Source organism: Aphelocoma coerulescens, chromosome 2 (genome assembly GCF_041296385.1).
Source record: "Aphelocoma coerulescens isolate FSJ_1873_10779 chromosome 2, UR_Acoe_1.0, whole genome shotgun sequence".
NCBI classification, from domain to species: domain Eukaryota; kingdom Metazoa; phylum Chordata; class Aves; order Passeriformes; family Corvidae; genus Aphelocoma; species Aphelocoma coerulescens.
This window is the reverse complement of record NC_091015.1, coordinates 39,212,837-39,234,318: the sequence shown is the minus strand read 5'-3', so window position 1 is coordinate 39,234,318 and position 21,482 is coordinate 39,212,837. Positions and strand designations below refer to the sequence as shown.

Here is a 21,482-nt window from a genome sequence, read left to right as displayed (position 1 = left end):
TAATGACTGCCAGTTGTTCTCTGCTGATGCCACAGCACTGTGACAGAGATCTGTGGAGAAGGCAGTGCCTGAGGAGTGAGTCTGGTTTCTAATAGGAGCCCAGTTGTGAGACTACTTTCCAGCTTCTCCTTTTGCACAGAGTATCTCTGCAGTGCAGTCAGCTGCCTGGCTTAAAATCTCCTTGTTTTGTTTGGCCCAAGCTCTTAGTTCAATGGGTGAACTTTATAACACAGAAGAACAAAATACATACACATATATATATACACATATACATATATATATATATACACATATACATATATATATATAGAGGTCCTTCTTGACATCAATTTCTGTTTCATTTACAGGATTCTGCAGGTTTAATGCAACTGATCTCAGTGGAATTGTGTCCCTGCTTTCCAAATTGCCAAATCCTCCTCCATTTATAAACCCCTCACCAGAAGTCTTTTCAATACTTAGCATATGTATTAAAGCAGAAGAAAGAAAAAAATAGGAAATGCCAGAACTTAATGTTTGATGCATAGCAACTTCTTATTCATGAAGTGCCCTTTCTTGTCATTTCTGAAGCTGAAGCTGAAGCAATCATGCAATAGACACAGTAGAGCTGATCCTGATAAGACAGCTTAGTAAAGATCTTGGTGAAGATCCTGATCCTGGTAAAGGGCTTCAAAACTTTTTCTTTTCTAATGTTACCTCACCCACTCTAAGTACCTGTCTATAAGTTCGTATTCAGCTTTTTGTGATGACACTAAATGTGCAGTTGGCCATGTCAGTAAGATAGAGAAACAAACACTGACTTCTATCACTGACCAGCCAAGTTCGCAGAACCCTTTCAGACTTAAATGATCCACTCACTCAAGGTCTCTAGGATTGGGTACTCATGACCAAAATTATGAACGGAACTGTGTTGTGGAACACAGTTTAAGTCGCGTCCACCTGCATCTCACCTTAACAACAGCAGCTTCACAAATGCTGTGCTCCTGTGGGTATGGCTCCCACCAGGCTAAACCCACTGCCTCTTCTCTGACCCAGTGCATTCCATGCCAACTGATTTCGCAGCCTGAAAGCATTTTGAAAGCCATTAAAAGAAGAACTTGAACATTAAAATGACTTAATGGGCTTTGAGTCATTGTCTTTCATTAGAAGATGGAGGGAAAGGGCCAGAGAGGTGAAAAAAAGGATTACTTCTTTTATGGGAGGGTCCAAGCTACTGTAACAGTGACATATAATGGCATCCAACTTGAAAGCAGTCAATGGGCTTGGGAAAATGAGCCTGCCTGGTTAGTGCATTATCCATCAGCACGGGTAAGTAACAGTCCCCATGCTCATTCTCAGCCTCTTGCTGTGGGAACAGATCTTGCTCCTGTTCCTTTTCTCTTGCTGGTCCTGAGGTGCCTGTGTTTGTGTTCTCAGAGCCTGCCTGAGAAGGGATGGGGATTGTTATGAGAAAATCAGTCACACAGCACAATGGGTAATTCTGTGCATATTTTAACTCAGCAATTAGCATCCTTAGTGAGACCAAACTACCTGCAGAAAGGACCAAATCAGAGCTATGGATGTGAGGTGTCCCTGGACTAAACCTGGGGTGATGGCACCTGTATTCAGCATTCCCATTTTCATTTCTGTCAGAAATGGTACAAGAGAAGATTTGAAGCTCTCTGTATAAAGTCAGTAGCTCCAGAAAACTGAAATCTATGCAGAAACTTATGGGAAACTATGAGAAAAGACCTCTACAAATTTAGGTAAGTGGTGAAAGCCAAGAAGTTCTAGAAAGCAAGGAAGATGTCAAGAGATGTGCTGTTGGGCTTGGGTGCCTTTGATACCCTAAGACAAGGTGTCAAAATGGCTGAGAAATGAGGGAAACCAGATCACCACCTGTCCCTGTGTGGAGTCAGGTAGTTGAGCGATGTAGTTGTGGTCTCTGATGTGTAGTAGCTCTTCAGCTTTTATTTTCAGTAGAGCAAGATCTAGGAGAACAAGCCTTAGAAGCAGCTGGTCTCAGTAGTTTTCCCTCTGCACAGCAGGAGAGTGTTTCCCAGTAGTGCTTCTACCCTGTGCTCTTTCTGGGTCTGTTCAATAACAGAGATCTGCTTTAAAAATCTGCAGGCTGCCACCTAAAAACTATCACGCTGATCTTACTGATAGGAACAAAAGGAAAAGACTAAGGAACGAGTGTGAGACAGAATCCTCCATGCTGTACTAGCTGTTTTACAGAGAACTTGAGCTAAGCCTTCTTAAGCCCTTGACATTGCTGCATTGCTGCAGTCTCATAGCTGTAATTTTCACAAGCCCCTTTGCTGAGGAAATACAGGCAGTTCGAACAGAAACACCTTCTTGGTCTCCTGGGGATCCAAGGGTCACGGGCCAGGACATGAGAGGAGACAGATTATGCACTGCTTTCTGCATTAGAGCACCTATGTCTCCAAGGCATTAGGGCTGAGCTGCACTTCCAGGACATTAAACAACGGAGCTTTATGAAGACTTAGCCAGCAATATACTGAGGAGTGCATTAACTCACTCTCATATTTTAAAGGAAGGAGAAAAATGAAAACTTGTCTAACAGGGAGAAAGACCTTCAGAGGTCAAAACAGAATTCTTTCCAAAATGAAGCATTTAATGAAGTAGCTTTCCAAGAACACATAATCCTCTTCAATGACAATATTAATGAAACTCTGTGCTGTAGGATACAGGAAATGATAAATTGCCCAGAGGTATGAAAGTAGTATCATCAAACTGTCAAAATGTGCACTGATAATTACGGGGATCTGGACTCGGAGGCTTTTGATTCACACTGGTTATGTAGCCCTGATTAAGGAATTTTGCCTACTGTTGCCCCAGTGGTTTCCTGACTCTCTGCTTTCTCTCACAAATGGGAGCAATAACAAAAGTATCGAGGTGTTATATCCTAAGATTTTGAAAGAGGAAAAGAAGCATAAAATCTCTTGGACCTAAAAATAGAGCAGTGTCAACATTATTCCATGCGGGTACCCATAAAGTGAAATAATTTTGTTATATTGTAATGCTACACAGTCAGACACACAATTCAGTTAATTAGTTTTATGATACAATAAGTATTATTGCCATCTGTAACTGGAAGTTTACAAAAGGAGACAAAAATAATAAATAACTAGTAACTAATAACTAATAAATATTGGCAATTATTAAGGTTAAGAGATTTGAGGCTTTCCTAAAAAAAAAAAGGATCATTTCCCCATCCAGCTGGAGATGGGAAAGTATAGTTACTTGGGAAAGAATAATTACTTGTAATTATTCACATTATTATGCACTTTCACATAGAATTAGTGTAAAAAAAGAGAAATATTCTTCCTGCAACATAGTTTTTAAAGACCACAGTTAGAAACTTGATAGAAATTAAGAGCCCTTAAGAATAATGCTGAGAACAAGCAGGCTAAATCTTCAGAGGCTTCCCTGCATGTAGATAGATGAAAAATTTTCACAAAACAAATCCAGATACACAGCACTCCACCTCCTTGCTCCATCCACACTATGTTTGGTCCCAGAAATCACAGAGCCAGCTTGTGTTGTATAGGGGTTCTGCTGGGACTGTGCAGTCTCAGACTTGAGGAAGGGCAGGAAGGTGCACAGTTAGCATCTCTTACTGGCTGCAAAGTAAAAGGAAACAGCTAAGGCAGCCAACAAAAAATGATATGAATTGAACTAAGACTGCAGTGTCAAACTAATTTAGGAGAGAGGAGAGGGGAGGGCAGGTTTATTTGTAAGTCTGACATTGTTCAAAACTTATATTTCCATTTATCCTGCCTTTCACAGCACTTCTCAAGGCCAAAAATGCTGTAACCATCCTGGAAGGATCAAGTGTACAGAGGGATACTTTTAACACCATATCCTCCAAACCATCTCCCTCATATTTCAGGGCTATGTACCTTTAAGAGTCAACACAGTTACTTCCAGACAGCTATGGAAAATAAAGTAAAACAAATGCAACAAAGACTCCACAGCCACATTCAAAACATTCAGTTAATTAAGGCACTGGATCACTTACAAGTAAGTATCTGGTCTGTCAAAGCAACCCTAGTCTAAGGCCCCCATGTATCACAGCAAATCACACTGCTGAATGATTTCAAGTTACTAAGGGGACTCCTTTAACTCTCAGCTGCTGGTTAAATAATCCTTGGGTGACTGCAGCAGATGTGTGTGCCCACAGGTAGCCAGGGAAGTTGTTCTGTATAGGCTAGATGAGTTATGGGCCACAGTCAAAACAAGCAGGAGTGTGACACTCAAGCTCAGCAAATGGGGGCCAGAAACTGGTACATGCCTAAAGGATGCACCTTCCAAAGCCAGGGTGTGTGAGTGAGTGAGAACATGGCTGAGGAACCCAGCTTTTCTGCTGGCTAGGCAGTTTGAGCTAATCCTGTTTTTAAACTTTAAATCTTAATCCAAGTTAGGCTGAATCAGAAGAGAAAAAGAAGAGGAAAAAAACCCAAATGCAAAGCACAAAGTCTATCAAATAGAGAAGTAAAATTCCACAAAAATGACTTGTATTATTGCTCTACCCCAGTGAAGATAATTTCATCCAGGATGCTCTTCTTCTGTTTGCCTAACTAGTAATTCAGCAGATGGTGTTCTAAACTATATTCTTCCACAGAGGAATGAGGTACAGAAGCTCCATTACCACCCAGATGATGGGAACTGCATAAGGAAATCAGAAACTAAACAAATAAATCAAAATCAAACAAACATTTCTTAAGTGGATAAGTAGGACATGCTGCTAGCAGGACAGAATACAATAAGGAAATTAGCTTAGCTGATTTTGGCTGCAAATTGTGAAGTGTTCATAAGGGGGAGAAATAAGTAAACACTTTTAGATTGCTGTTTGGGACAAATGTTTATAGATTTTTACCTCAGAATTCCAGTGAAGATAAAAACAGGGTATGGTTGGCTTAAGTAACATGGAGAAAGTCTCAGTGATCTTGATGATAATGAAGATGGAATAAAGATAGTGCACAAATGAGTGGTGGTAGTGTCTGAAGTGCTCCTGCTTTGCTGAGGCATTCAGCTTTTAATCCTACTTTGTTAATGCCAGAAGATGAAAAAAAGGCTAATGTTACAGTATCTACATTCCAGTAATGTCTGTCTGAGTATGTAAATATTATGAAGGATTTTCCTTCATTTATTAGCAATTACTTTTAAATTGGCAGCTATCAGTGATACTGGCTTTACCTTTTGGAAAACAGGATGGAATAAACATCTCCTGTTCAAAAAAAAATAGATGCACATCAGCCTGGGAAAAAAAATAAGGCTTGTGAATTGTATTAAATTATGATTATTTCCTTCATGATGGGTGCTCTGATGCTGGGTAAATAATTTAGAAAAATCTAGGTGCAGTCTCCAACACGGGAATGTTGTAAATTGAAAACATTATGGCTGCTCTTCTAATTCTAACACAGGTATTTAAACAAAAGGAAACTCAATAAAATTCCTGTTATGAAAACATGATTTACTAAAAGACACAGGATTCTAAATACACTATAAACAATGAGGCAAGAAGTACACTGTTATACTGTTAATGCTTGTTTTAAGCTTTCCTCTGCTAAAGCTTGACCTTTTATCTATTTTTGGGGGTTGTATTATTGATGAAACATTACGTTGTTGCTATACCAGTGAAAATAATTGAATTTGATTTACAGAACTATTTATTCTTATCTACTTACGTTGTTGAAACATAAGATTTTATTTTAATTAAAGTTATACTAGAATCAAAGCTGCTTAGAGCCTTTGGAAATGAAATGAACAGTTATAAGAGCTAGAACTCAGTAGTTTTTCGAACTCTTTTGGTAGTAATAGTTCATGTATTGTAGCAACAGGGATTGTTATGCAGTACAAGCTGTTTCTCTCTGCAGATCCTAAGCAAAGTTCAGGAAATGTCACACAGTATTTAACATCTTCATGGAAGTTCTCTGCATTGGGACTTCGCTGCCTCATGCCAAGTTCATGGACTCCCTCTCCCCCAGCAAATTTACAGGTGGACTCTAGTTTTGTAAAGGCCTTGATGAATATCGAAGTGGTCAGTGCAAGCACATTTTCAAATCAGGGGTCTAGGCAGGTTTTAGAAATATCATGGAAATTATTACTGCTCATCTGAATTTTGGATAATTAGAAGCTGAGGAACCAGGATTTGCTTTTACCTTTCCTATGTGGTATGATGACAAGTTCAAGACAGATGCCATGATGGGAAAATGAGCATGCATCAATACTATTCCACATTCACTAAAACTTATAATGGCTGATGTAGGATAAAACAAGAGACCAAAAAGAAAGACTTTGTGTAATTATTGTAAGAATAGTGTAATAAAAACCTTGCTCCCCAAAGTTTAAATTGTTTCAACGATGTGTATCAGACATATCTGGTTATTATACAAAGCAAAAAAACCACTAAGTTACCAACTTTACACAAAGTCAAATATCTGGAAGGGGATCTTTTAAAAAAAAACTTTATTTGAGAAAGGAAGAGACTTATATCAGAAGGCAAAAAAAGGGAACATACAAACAGAATATATTTACAACACAAAACAAGAGATCACCTCTAAGGGTGTAAATTATAATAAATACAGTAGATTTAAAATGTAAGAGACAATAATCAATTAGAAATGTGGTTGTTTAAACCCAGTTTTCCTTTTCACTGGTTCCAGGTAGTTTCTCTTATTTTAATTTTATCCAAATTTGAAAGATTCCGAAATGAAAGTATACTAATGTATTGGGGTTTCTCACCTGAATGACATTATAAAAATATCTTTTGTCTTCTCTGAATACATGTCTTTGAAATGATATTGTACAAAATTCTTCTCAACTGCAGATTTTTCCACAAATGTATTTTAAAAGATGCACTATCCCTCTTTGATGAGGCTAAAGTCAGATTTGAAAGAAAATCAAAAATATACAGAATGGGAAACACATGTAATTTCATTTTTATAGCCTTCACTTTTTGAATGTATATGTAATTTTTTTCATCCAGGATGGAGAAAAAATTCTGTTCAAATATGAAGCACACATTAAAATCACCTGTGTTTTTCTCAATTAAATCTTTTTCTGTCTATTGAGGCCTTTCATGTTAAGAGCAGCTATTTAATCATTCTTTTTTAGACCTTCTAGGAAAACGGATAATGTATCTTTAGAAGTTGCAAAATTTTAGGAGAGATTGAATAGTATTAGAACATAATGTAAACAACACATGCTAATAACATATTTTAGAACAATTTCTACATTTGGCAAAACAACTATCTCTTTTGAAACCGGATACTGCACCTTAAAATACCTCAGCTTTAGAAATATAAATATTTTTAATAGAAAAAAAACCTGACAAGGAGTCCAGGTCAGTTTGGGATTATCCATATTAAAGGGGATCTTAATACAATGAATCTTTAACTAGCTTAACAAAAGTAAACCTATAAAACAAGGTAAACATATCAAAAGGGAATATGAAGGAAATGTTTCACTGGAAAGCTTCCTTAACAATTTCCCTACTCGCTTTGTTATTTTCTTTGACAATAAATCAATTCATAGAGTGCCTTTAAAAACAGAGGGAGCGCTGCCCCGTCCCCCCTGCCCCGCATTCCTCAGCACATGAATCACTTGGGCTTCCTGTTTCCATAAGGCATTTCCTGCCCCCCCTCCCAAAATCACTTTTCTGCAAGAGAACAGCAGGGACCTGACAAAGTATCGACTTAAATAAACAGGGCCTTGCACTGCACCCAGCCTTGTTCTGCCGCCTGTAAGGGATGGACCGGGATGCAGCTCACGGGCTGCACACACGGCTGCGCCTTTCAGCTCTGGCTGAAGCACCCAGGCAAGCTGAACCTGCCTTTTGTCAAGGTGGCATTCCATGCACAGTCGTTATTTTAGGATTTGTCCATGAGACTCCATGGTAAAGGTTATGTGATATTGTACAATTAGTCTTCATTGAAAAAAAACCAAGCAAGTGATTGGATATCAGATAACAATAACAGTTCTGTGCTTTTCGTGCAATGTCCTAGTAACTGACTGGAACCTAACGCTGCATTTTGCTTCTCACCAGTACTTGCATCTGCTGCATTTAAGGATGTCTCTGTGGACATTGTCATCAAATAAGACAGAATGAAATATTAACCAAGCAGTGCAAAAAAGAAAACAATGCAATTTTAAAACAGTGCCTTGCCTTGCCTCTTTATATCACCTTGTACTTTTCTCTAAATTAAACTTTATACACCAGTCTGGGACCACTAAGATAGCAGTCAGTACCTGTCTACTGGGGAAAAAAATACCCTAACATTAACAGTGTTCAAGACTACAGTATGATACAATATATACAGACAGCTGAAAGCAGAAGTCAGAGGATTCAAAATCAGAAAAATGTTTCATCAATCAGGTCTGGAAACTAATTCCATCAACTGCTGATCTCAACAGGCTAGGTGATACGAGTTCTCTTTCACTAGAACTAAGCGATGTAAGGTATTTTTGGGCTAACACAACATCTATCAGCTATTATGCAAAGATTTATGTAGAATAATTGACTGCAACAGATATTTTCTCAATTAGTGGCCATAAGGATGAGCTTCACTATGTTTTCAAGTGTACATACAACACTACTCCATTTGTTAAATTCTTTGAATGGTCAATAAGGATTTCCTACCTCAATGAACCAAAACACAGTTGCTTATCAAAGCCTAGAAAAGGCATGTCATGTTCAGATAATAACCTTAATTACAAATCCTGGAGCTAAATCTTTGCCTATTACCTGTTGCATAAAAGCAGCTTGCTCCCCAGATTCCATTTGCTGGGTTTGAACATCCTCATCACTGTCCAGTGGCTCCTCTTTGACTTTCACAGCCCCCACCTGCAGTCCTATTCTGTCATCCACACCAGCACTGCTGCTCTCAGCCCTAACGCTGGCATCGCTGGCGGGAGCTTGCTCTTCCTGCATCGAGTGATCTCCATGAAGCTCTTCTTCAGATTCCTCCAGGTGACTGCCAGGCTGCTTGAGCTGCTCAATGGACTTAGAAAGCATCTGGAAAGAGAAGAGGGGAACAAGTACTGACTCCTTTCATTGATGCCAAACACCAAGTACAAGATCTGCATGGATGAAACCAAAGTGTCTACAGCAAACCCATGTAGCCATGCGCCATCAAAACACTGATGTACAAGGGAAAAAGAACAAAAGTCCCTAAGCAAAAGGCCACTTTTTATTCTGCAGTAGAAAATACCATATACGTATATAGGGTGCTATAAAATAACAGTAAACTAAAAATAAGGCAGGATAATGAAAAACATGACACAGCTGTTAGACTGTTACAGCTGGTAAACAAGAGACATTAGTCTTCCTTCATCCTCTTCAAACATGAATGCAGAAATGCCATCTTACAGTTAATTTTCCACAACACAAAATAATAAAGGAACAGTAAGATATAAGCAAACTATTAAGCTATAATATTTTGTTATAAGCAAATAAGAGAATTTTCACAAAAACATCTCTATCAATTAAAGCATGAAGGCACTGAAAGCCAACAAAGGAGAAGTGACAAAGAACTGATGTCAGTCCCCTATCCTTTGGCACAAGGATACTACAAGCTTGTCTGTCTATGACTGGAAGGACTACAGCCTTTGTGGTGCATTTTACAGGTATCCCAGTTCCAGCAAAGATGATCTAATAACACAGCTACCCAGGCAACTCCAGTTCTAGCCCAGTAACTGCTGTTGTAAAGCTCTGCAGAGGTGCCGGATGCCTGAGCGTTGCAATCATGTGCAGTTTGTGTTTTGCTATTTCAGATGAAGCCAATGCATTCCAAAATACTCCAAACATAGTCCAAAAACCTAACCTGAAAAAATTCCCCATTTTGTTAAAAGAGGCACGAATCAGACATGTGAGTAAGAAGTTGCAGGGTCAAGTGAGTAACTATCATTTATCCAACTGGCCTGCTTGATTTCAAGTAAATACTGTTTTGTATCATCTAAGTCAAATATCCTGAGAGGGGAAAAACACCTTTTACCATTACTCTTACGTACTCTCCTCTTCCCAGATCCCTCCCCTCAACCATCAATCATGTCTTTCAAACTGAGTTTTAGCTAGTGTTATGTACTCAGTTACCGAGTATATGGATGGCTTCAGGATGTCTGTTTTTGTCACAAACCATGGACCATCCAGTTTCATTCAGCCTGCTAATGCATACAGAAAAATGCCGGGTTGTCATGTAAACTGTGATCAAGAAGCTGCAGCTGGATTTAGAAAATCCTATGAAGTCAACGAGCAGAGTTGCAAGACAAATTTATACAGTTCCAGTTGATACTTTGATGCATATGCCTCACATCAGTGGAGAAACAAATTCCTCAGAGGAAGACTGTCTGGCTATTCTCACAGCAAACCTTCATTTTTGAGGTGTAATGGGAGTTTAATGGCTTACTAAAAAGAAACAAATAAAAAAATCCCTCTTCATTACTGTAGTAACTGCAAATCACAACATGAGTATCCTGTATGCTGCAGGTGGCATGCCCTAAACTGGGCAATCCTTACTACTTCAAATAATGTGGAGAGTCTCCTTTTATTACGCAGCATCAGAAAAATTTCTCAGATCAAACCTATAAATCTTTTCCAGTTGTTTCTCAGGGGGATGACACTGACCAAGAAGTACTACAGCTAACTGCATGTAATCAGCTCAGGTACACTCCTTTCACTTATTATTCTCCTTATTACTAATTAGTTAACCCTTTGTGGGGAGCCTTCTCCGCTCCTCAAGCAGGAAGAGAAAAGCAGGTAAGGCCGCATGGCTGGCTGCTAGTGAGCAAATACAAGCTGAAACATCTGAGGCTGATCCATCTGTAAACCATTCCCTGTGCCAGTTACTTGACACCAGGTGGGTTTTCTGGAGGGGAAGCCAAGAGAAAATGAGTGCATGCCTACAGCAAGGTTTAGACACATATTTAGCTCATTACTGCTCTCCTTTCTTTTATGCTTTTTCACTTTTATGTCCGGCTCTGTCTTCTTTACACTGCTGTATGGGTACAGATCTGCTGCTGAGCTTTCTGAGGCAACACGTGATGGACTGCAGTATAGCATCTATACATGGATCACCTTCAAACACTTCTTGCATGCAATCAGTGGAGAGAACAACCACATGTAAGGCGGCTGCAGAGGCTCAGAGTGGTATTTGTGTGCATTTCAACTTTCAGTGTTCCTGTTTTGGAGCTGGCTCCCATGCTGTGGAACTCAGTAGGTGATTTGCTCCAGATTTCAGCAACAGGAGGAGATAAGCAAATTAAATTTTCTAAAACTCTGTAAAATGAAAGTCTTTATATATTTGCTCAATAGACTTTACAAAGTGTATTTATTTTATCTTCTTTACTGCAAAGTTTTATTAAAAACACCCTTTCCACTGTGACTTTAACTAAGCCTCAGGCAAGGGGCTATGAGGCACTACAGTCATGTCCTCTCATACGATGCAGCATGATCAAACTGCATGGATGGAATGGGGGGGACATGACCCAAAACCTGAAAATCCCTTCTGCTGCTCAGACTGCTAAGCCACAGCTAACTGTTTTCTCTGTATCACCACAATGCTTTCATATATGTTGAAGTTTTTTTTAAGGACAGTTTGGCCCCAACCTATTCCAGTAATTATAGTAATATCATTACTGGGCAGTTCTCCTAAGTCAGAAACATCTAATTTTAAATTGTATCTCCTGGTAGTAGAACTGTATCTGGAGAGATGTGCAGATAGCAGTTTAGAGCCAGTATTTCCATCTTCTCTATGTAAAGATGGATTACACAGCAGAAAGCGTTCTGAATGAAACACTGCTCAAGTCTTTTCATTGCACAGCTGGATACTTCTGCTTACGCTTAATGTTCAAACCTTCCAATTTAAACCCCCATTTACCATTTTTTTTCCTGAATTTATCTGTAGGTTACATGCAGGACTTTCTCCTAATTTTAATGCATCTTTTTTTATTTTGAAAAAGTGATTGCTTAATCTGAGGTTTAGTAGGACAATGTTTAAAAACAATAACAAGCCCATAGTTTATTACCCTAATAAATTAAGGGTTGCACATATTGGTTATATTTAACCTGTATACTTTACTGCTATCACCTATTCCAATTTAAGTGGTCACTAAAAAACTGCCTTCATGCTAACATAACCTATATTTTTTTTGCTTTTATTTTCAGGAAATTAAGATATAAGGGATATGCATGAGTCAAAGTAAAGAGTGTCAGCAAGAGAGGAAGTATTTACAGATATCACCTCCATTGTATAATTGCAAGAGTCCAATCAAAAAAAAAGACATCAAACATATCCTAACCTGCTTGGAAAAATGGATGATTAAATAATCTGGACACTGCAACTGACCATTTTATAAGTCCTTCAGATGCAGCCCCTATCTTTTTAAATACAAAACCACAAAGTCCTGCAACAGCCAATCAATATGCTTCCATCCTTAATTAATTGTTCATTTTAAATACATGGCAGTCACTTCTAAGAATTCATGTATGTTCTTACAGAACACTTTTTCCCCTTCTCCCCTATGGCAGTAAGATTACTTTACCAGCTCTGTGTGTTGTGTGTACATTGTTAGCTGCATTGAAAACAATGTGGTGCCTGCTTCCTGTTGTCTCTGTTACTCACATAGTACAATATTTCTAAGGGATGTATTTGTCTTTCAAAATCATTCTCCCGCATTACGGCTTAAACATTAGTTCTCAACAAAGGAGAAAATGCTCTGGGCATTTCCCAGTTCCAAACAGGCATCAGTTCCTTTAGTTTTGTCCAAATAATCACCTGCTATAAGCAATATTTGAAAGAATATCTCTCATCTACAGAAGATGCTAGTCAGATTTGTAAGCTGCAAAACCAAAACTTCAGTGTAATATGTTTAATGAAGATAGATTGATATACTGCTGCTGAACCTGATCTGGTCTTTAACATTCCATTAAATATCATTCAGAGAAGTGAATGATTAATTTAATCTGAATCTAATCAATATTTTAATATTCCTACTGACAATTGTTCTATTTTTTCATCAACATAAATTTCTGTATTATTTTCCATTTTTTTTATTAAGAGATATTGGTAAACTGAGAACACCATCCAAGTACTAATGAATATTAACTTCCTAAATATTTTTTTACATCACAGACTTGCCTGGTCACTGATTCCCTATCCAGAGATGCTTTAAACCAACTGACATCCTAGAATGAAAACTGAAATTCAGGTGTTTCTTATATAAGCCTTAACATTATCCATACACTTCCCATACTTTAGAGCACACTACCATTTGCCCCATTATTTTACCCTTTACTTCTCCAATACAGAGAATTTTACCATTGAAAACAAATTGCCAAAATGCTATGAATACATAACTTAAGAACACAAATAGGGTTCCTGCACTGATCAAATAAATCTTGGCCTCAGTGAAGACAGTGCTAGTTCAGCTTCAGTAGAGGCAGGCCTTATTCATAGATGGCAAAAATAACTTCTAAAGACAGATGGCTTTGTTCATGTACTCTTCACATTCTGATTTCTGAGATTTTCTTGAACACAGACTTCTGCTAGGGGCTTTGCATTTAGATTAGTTATATCAAAATCCTTTTTTTCTGCAAGTGGCTGGGTCAAAGCTATACACAATATAGATATATATATTATAATATCAAGATTTTAAGTTTTTTATTGTACTAGTGGTCTTCTGGTATCCAATTGCACTAATTTTAACTGGGGGTTTTGGACTTTGGTCTCCCTTTATTGAGCAGAATGAAGATCTGCAATGGTGATCAAAGGGCATATGAGGAAATAAGCTGTCATTTGGACAGAAGTATATTAAACCTGACAATGGCAAAGCCAGTCTTCCCTAAGACAAGCTGAGTTCAGGTTACTTCACATTCATTATTAATTCTGGGACAAGGGTTTTTACCTACTTTTGGAAGAGATGTCAACATTTGCAGAATGTTTTCAGAAGGTCAGTGTACTAGATCCCACAGGTATAAATGTCAGACTTCAGTGGAGACATATACCATTTCCCACATCAAAAGCTAGGCATCTGACAGCTGACCAGAAATAATCCATAGGGGATCTCCTCTTTGCTAGTAAGGACAGAGGCACACCTTTTGGCAATGATTTGCTTCTTTTCAAAATGTAAATGATCCAGGGGAATCCTTTACCTCTGACCTCTATTAGACTTTGCTTGTTATCACCCTCACTGGAGCACTGGCTTGCTCATGAAGTGTATTTTTTCCTCACAGAAAATAAATGTGGAGTTTTTTAAATACAAGATAAATACAAGAGCAATGAGGTGGGGAAAAACTGGTTCTCTTCCTGTTTTTATCGTTACACCTGTAAGTCAGCCAAAGAGATCTGACCAAAACCAGTTTTCAGGGAGTGCTGACACATGCCCTATCATCTTAACTCATGGCAAACATTCAAATTGTGGGTTCAGTTGAATACTAAAGACTTAAGTACTGAAGTCCTAATCATAAGGAATAAAATGTCAAGAGAAAGAGAAAACAAAAAAAGAAGATATTGATTTGCTCTAAGCTCTTGATCAACCAGCATTTCACAGTCTTGACAGCTTAAAAGAGTTCTGATTTTTATTACCAAAACTTTTAGGATCCTTGAGTATTCCTTATTAAAGGAAACTCTGCATTTTCCATGAATGAAAAGGCATTCTCTGCACCTCTGTGCAGATTTCATTATACAGCCTATGAACAGAAGAGTAAAGGAGAGAACAACAAAAAAAACAAGTTCATGTGTTTACTTGATACATGCCTCATCCTAAGAAATAAAATACTAGATTGCTTTCCTACCTGGTCTAGAATATCTACTGTTTAAAGTTTCGAATAACTATAACTCTGCTTTGCAGAGTTTGATTGTAAAGCTGTGCAAATTATGTAATGAAAAAGTAACTTCAACTGTGAACAGAGGCAAGTTTTAAGACCAATCAAAGTATATTCTACCATGCTAGCAGAGTTCAGAACCTTATGTAGTCACAGGTGTTCAATCTGAAATTTAGCTAAAAAGTTAAAGACTATAGCTTTAAATTCACTATTTAAAAGCTACTCCACCATTTGATCTTTTTTGATCTTTTTTAAACTCTCTTGTCTATTGGCTACCCTTTAATTTCAGTTTTTAAAAATCAAGTTCCTTAAGTACATAAGGAAGCCCCCTGGCTTTCTGTGTCCTTGCAGAGGACAGGTACATGGTTAGAGCTCTGGCATTTTTCAGTACTATTCCTCAAAATGGTTCTTCTGAGAATGGAGAAGAACCTAGATGCTGCAAACGGTAAGGTCTGAGAAATCCTCAGAAAACCCACTGCTTCTCTGGCTGCAACATGATCTCATTCCTCCTCAGGTATTTGCTGCTCTGAGGAGTTACTGTGCTCCTGAAGAAGGCTGCTGCTCTGGGCGTAGGAGTAAAGGAGATTGAGAAGCTCTTGGGGCAAAAGTAGGTTATGGGAGTTCAAGGCAGACAGAGGCCCTAGGATAGACTTAAATTTCCACTATCTGCATGTGTGTATAGCCTATACTGCACAGAATAAAAGCTAGGTTCACCAGTTTTGTCCCTTCATCAAAAAGAACCATGTGAGAATGAAGGTGTATTTCAAGTATGAGAGCGAATTATTCTCATTAGCATGTATTTTTGTTGCAGTTCTACTGAAAAAAAAAAGTTACTGAAACAAGCATTATCACAAACCAATTTTTTACTTCCTAATCCCATCTAGAAATATATGGTTATGTGCCTCAAGTTTAATTTTCACACTGGGGACAAATGTTCATATATGCCACAGCACATACCCCCAAATGCTATGGGAGAATTACATCAATAAGCATACTACCTAACAAAAACATGTCAGTGGGGTTCTTTGCTTTGTGAGGAATGCATGAACTGATGGGTTTGTAGTACAAAGAGTCAGTACTTTACCAGTTAAATATTCTTTTCAGACAATTGAGGGAAGGTGAAATATTTTCAAAACCTGAGGCTACAAGATATACATATGCCATCTTGATTAAACATATGGAATGCATACTCAAAGAAAAGCCAACTGGAGTCCTAGTTGAGTAATCAAAACACCCAAGCTGAGAGGGGTTAACATGCAAGGATCAGCTCTGAACTTTGAAGTTTTCTGGTCTTCATTTTTCCTAATTAAGACAAGATTTAATAACCAAACCACTGTACAAACTATGTACTTAAACTCTAGGTTTGTTTCTAATTTTGTTGGGAATTCTTAGTAGATTCCAAAGAATCAGTAACCCCTGGGAAATTCACCCAGTAAGTAAGGTGGATTGATTTTTTTTTCCTTAGGTACAAGAGCTGAACATCCACTTTTCTTCTTTGACATTGCCTCATATATATAGTTATTAAGTAACACTAAAACAAAAGAAGACAACTAAGGATGCATAACTAATACCTTTGTAATACTAGTGGAGCTTCAGCAAACAACTTTTGGAAAGTTGTGTATAAGTGCAGAAAAATGTTCTCCAAATAAAAACATGTAATTACTTGCATATCTTAATTTCAGACTAGGTAACAACTGGATTTTATTGTAGAAGTATTGTTTCCTGACAAATCTATTTAGATTCTGCTGCTCTTTGTTTATTAATGCATGGTCCCTTTTCTTCTTCCCCCTGCTCTTGCTCAGGATAAGGTGTTACTGTACAGGGAATCTTGTACTACACAACTGAATCCTGTGTCAGATATCAGCAACAGCACATTTTTCTCTTTCTCCTTATGTGGTCATGTTATATTGCCATATAGGTAACAAACTTTCATGTTACTCACAGAGAAATGTCAGTTTGATAAACACTGATTAAAAATTTCTACAAATGTTTAGCAAATATCTTACATAAATCTGATAAATTTAATCAGCTGATTTGAGTTCAAATGAGTTATCTATTTATGAGTTATCTATTTATTTATTTATTTATCTATTTATTTATTCCAGTCCACAATAAGAAAGGTTTTAACACAATTCAAAAGTAGCAAGTGGAGTGATTACTGCAGCTCAGCAGTACACATGCCAATTTTTAAGGCATTATTTACCATTCAATGGGAAACCACCTGCCAGTTAAAACTGTGGGCTACTTTGAACTCTATTTTGTTGAATTCTAGCCTATTTCAGAACCTTGAAATTAAGATCCATACAAATGTTTATATGAACTATATATAAACAAAAAAGATACTCCTGCAAGAACCTCTCTACTGTCCATGATGACATGTCACCAATAACTAAACTTCCTTCTTAGTTATCCACCTTTAAATTTATTGGAAATTCTTTACTTTAGGAACTCACCTTATTCATGTGGATCTGCTGCTGGTACTGTTTCTGCTTCTCCAAAAATTGCTGATGTTGCTGCTGGATGACCAGCTGAGCCAAAGTACTCTGAGGAAGAGGAGCTGACTGGGTTCGGTTCAGTGGCCTGTGACGAGGCACTTTGTGGGCAGCTCTTATGCCAGGTGAGACTCTCTCCTTTGCTGCTAAAGGAGACTGTGGATGAAGAGGAACCACTCCTGCAAAACAGGGACATTTCACTCCCCTGTGAAAAACAACAGACTAATAGTTTTAACAGGAAAGAAAGCTTTCAGTAAGAAGAGGGGTGTATATTGCAGAACTCTGCATCTGCACTGATGCAGTGGGATGTGTACCACGTGCCTCGCCATGCTGGGAAGTTCAGCTGCTGCAAAAGAATGTGATGAAGTAATCATTTTCTCTTTTCTGTAATCATTGAATTCTTCCAGGCTAACAGACTGGAACAGAATCACTAAAAGGGAGAACAATGATACTGTCCTTTTTTCTTCCACCCTTCCACTTTTCCCAACAGTTAGGATGTATGGTATCTGTATTACCGCACACTAAACACAAATGTCATTAAAAACATCTTAAATTAATATTGTTGGAGCTTTGATCATTACCAGTCACAAGAAGTTTTTGCTGTCTCATTTGTTCTTTCAGTAACAGATGCTGCAAGAGAGCTTGGTGGCTGCTGTTTGGCTTTCCCTCCAAAGCAATGTGAGGATGAGTTGACGATGGAGGAATGTTTCCTCCGTACTGTCCAGCCAAGGCCACTCCTTGTCTAAGGGATGGGGTCTCCCCCTTCTGCTTTTCTTTGAATGATGATGAAGCCTGTCAAAGAACAACAGCATTGGTAACTGCTTTTCAGAGAAGTGGCCAATTATACCTCTATTTAATTGGATGGTCTTATTTCACTCTTTATAAACACATACAGAAGAAAAGGTTAACATCCCTATCCTACACTTTGTGAGATGAAAAGGAAGAACATGCCAGTTAAATGTAATGCTGTGAGAAACTGAGTAATGAAACCAGTTGAAAAAAAAAAATCAGTAATAAAAGCCAAAGCATTAAGGAACTACTAGTTAGAACATTATTAATGAAAGGACGGGACCTATCCTTAAAATTCCTAAAGACCTTCCCACAGCCTCCTGCACAGGAAACTAGAGTATCAGAGGAAATAGTTTGCATTGAGTTTGGAGTAGGCAAGGCTTGGTTTTTCACATAACTTTCCATCACACAGCAAGCCAATCAGCAACACAAAATAGTTACCTGTAGTCGTGGGAAGCTATTACTTTTCCTGGAGCACTCCCTGACTCCCTGAAGGACAGCACAAATGTAAGTTTTACCCTTTGCAAAGCAAACTTGCACAGTTAAACTCTCATCTACAGAATCATCAAGAGCTGTTGTATGTGTGTGGCATCTTGAAGTGCCTTATAAATTGCAGTGTTATTGATTTAAAGCTTTTGGAAATTTTGGCCCTTCATCATTGCAAATGTACTTTATATTGCTTTGTTCTTAGGCTATTAAAAAAAAACCTTGAAATGGCAGTTCAAGCAGAATAACAATTTTTACCGCAAGAACAATAACCTAATAGAAATATGCATGTTGAGGCTTGCAGATAAACACTTATGGTATGTCATGGTAAAAACAGTATCTCTGATAATCTGAATTCCATAAATTCTAAACCAAGGTTTTCACCAATATTTTTTTGGTGTACGCTTACTTCACACTGCTATCACCCTCCCCTGGAAAACAAACACCAAAGTAAGCTTTACATTCACTTTGCAACTGCTTATTCTAGTAACAGAAATAAACATTACTTGCATAAATCAATCCCTTTGTTTTTTCTAGTGCCAAAAGTAATATTTGGTGCTAGTTGGCCACATCAAAAGCTTACAAGTTTTGAGTGAGCAAATGAAACATATTTTCATTTCTTTTTAATGTTATAAATTTACTTTGAAGCTAGTTGAAGCTAGTCATATTTTTGTGAAATAGCTAAGAAATTTTTTATGATATCCTCTGAGAAAATAAGCACTACTTTTCATGATGTTCGATTTTTCCATCCTTTAAAAACAATAATTTGCTAAGGGTTCTAGAGAACTGATTTCAAGCTTACATCATTTTCTTTGCGAAGTTCTGTACCTGATGTTAAAATGTTAGATTGTAGCAACATGTTACTGCTAAGAACAGTAAATGTATTGGAAAAGCCATAAAATAACATGGAACTTTGACTCGAAACTACATTTGTATTTTTACTTTTGTTGTTGTTGTTGTAAAGCAGGTAAGTTTTGACCAGTAGCAAAGTTTTCAGGTACTTTACTGAGCTACAGGAATACAACATTCTTCTCCTACAATCCTCCAGCCCAGTTTAGGTCACTACTGGAATCTCATAAAAAACAGCAAGTGCTGTAATTTATCAGGTAGAAATGATCATATAATTAAATTTTTATACTAAATAATCTCCTCATACTTTTAAACGAAATCATCTCCTCATATACTTCCTTCCACATCTGAAATCTGTTATCTGGCATAAATGCAATGCATGTGGCCCATACTTAGCTAAGATCAACACTGGCACTTGTTTATTTGAGATCAAGAATGAATATTGCTTTCAAGTTGTGCCCTTAAATATCCAGATGTTGCCCAATGCATAGAGAGGTCTGGTTCCGACTTTGAATTGCTTATGTTCCAAAATGCTAAAAATAAAGAGAATAATCTGAAAGTAGGTTTTCTGGAAGCATACGTATGCAGGAAGGCTTGAGACTGGTCACTTACACTGATTTGAGGTTGTATTGCTGGAAGTCCCAAGGTAATGTTGGGCAGAGAAGGGGATGTGTACAGACTCAACAAGTTCACTGATTCGTCCTGTATCAAAAGGCGTTGCTGGGAAACCAGGTGCTGGAATAAAGGGTAGAAACAACAGAAGTAAATCTCCAAGCTTTTTATCTTGGTTATTTTATCCTCATATCCCGATATGCTGAAAGGCAGTTATGTACCACTCACTGGTTTGCATCCCACTGGAGTTCCAGATACGGAAAATTACTGTCCCTGTAAAAAAACTGTTGATAGTTCTTTTCTAAAGAAAACAACTGATACGTGTCTGCAATTATTCCTTGGTTACTAAATCAAAGTTCCATGCAAAGCTGAAATCTTGAGGATTCCTAGACCATCTTATGAACAATTCATCAGTTCAGCATCAGTTCTTATCAACTGGACTTGCACTCCAAGAAACTCACTGGGAATTTATCCAGTGAATTAAGGATTAGATCCAGCTGAATCACAAATATGGATGTACTTTACCCCAGTTATCATAACTTTTGCTGTAAGGTATGAAATGTGTTTTTTAACTAGTCCGTGTCTTTTGCTAGCCAAATTATGATATGGGGATGTTTGAGTCACATTATTTACTTCCATTAAGGTGGAAATTTTGTGTAGAAAGTAAGGCATGTTGACACATCTGCCATTTAAAATAATAGACTGTCTCTCTCTTTCTGTCTACATATATACAAAAGTAGCATCCTGTCATTCCCTGATGATGGGATACCCCTCAGAGCTTTCCTAATCCATTCAAGTTAAAATCTTTAACACTTCTTTTGAAGACTTGTGATACAATTTTCAAGGACATGGAACTGCTGATATATTTTTAATTACTTTAAAATAAAACCAGACATTCTACAAAGATTGCCCTTTTTCTTTCCATAGACTAATTGGTAAGAAACATAAAAAGATTACCACATCAGGAATCTTTTTGAAGCCTTTGCCTTTCAGTTTGAACAGTGATATTTTTCAACATGTGGTCTAGTATAGTTGCTTGAATTATATTTTCTGTTTAACTCTTGCTTCCCTCCCAGAACTTTGACACAATAAGAGCTACAAAGGTCTTATTAGACTTAGGAACTCTGGCATGATATGGTCCCCAAGGGAACAACATCCTTGAAAAAGAATACCCTGTGTAACAGTATGACACAGTGACTGCTTTCTTCCCAAACAAAAAGCATATGGGACTCCAATAATAGACCACCTCCAAGAGGGATACTGCACACTCGGGCTTTGACTAAAGTAAATATAATAACTTGTCAAGCATGTTGTGGGGAGCTGTAGATTTTCCCCCGGACAAACCTGGAATATCAATTAACTCTGTAAAATACTTCGTGTTAATACAATGCAACTTCAGACCATCAATGAAAAGTGGTTAAGCACAAAAA

The 21,482-nt window shown here is 37.7% G+C and overlaps 1 protein-coding gene across 4 annotated transcripts in view; it reads right to left on the bottom strand.

Annotated features, from left to right (window-relative positions):
* HDAC9 (histone deacetylase 9) overlaps positions 1-21,482 on the bottom strand; it is a 274,226-nt gene that overhangs the window by 176,848 nt on the left and 75,896 nt on the right. For 3 of the 4 annotated variants that reach the window (XM_069007076.1, XM_069007077.1, XM_069007078.1), the window contains exons 8-11: positions 20,053-20,175; positions 17,898-18,108; positions 17,278-17,495; positions 6,455-9,019 (exon numbers count right to left, since the gene is read on the bottom strand). In XM_069007076.1, the coding sequence (XP_068863177.1) occupies positions 8,699-9,019; positions 17,278-17,495; positions 17,898-18,108; positions 20,053-20,175 (873 nt within the window). In that variant the 3' untranslated portion in view covers positions 6,455-8,698. Of the gene's footprint in view, positions 1-6,454; positions 9,020-17,277; positions 17,496-17,897; positions 18,109-20,052; positions 20,176-21,482 lie in introns of those variants that run through there. The other variant, XM_069007080.1, reaches the window with a different exon arrangement.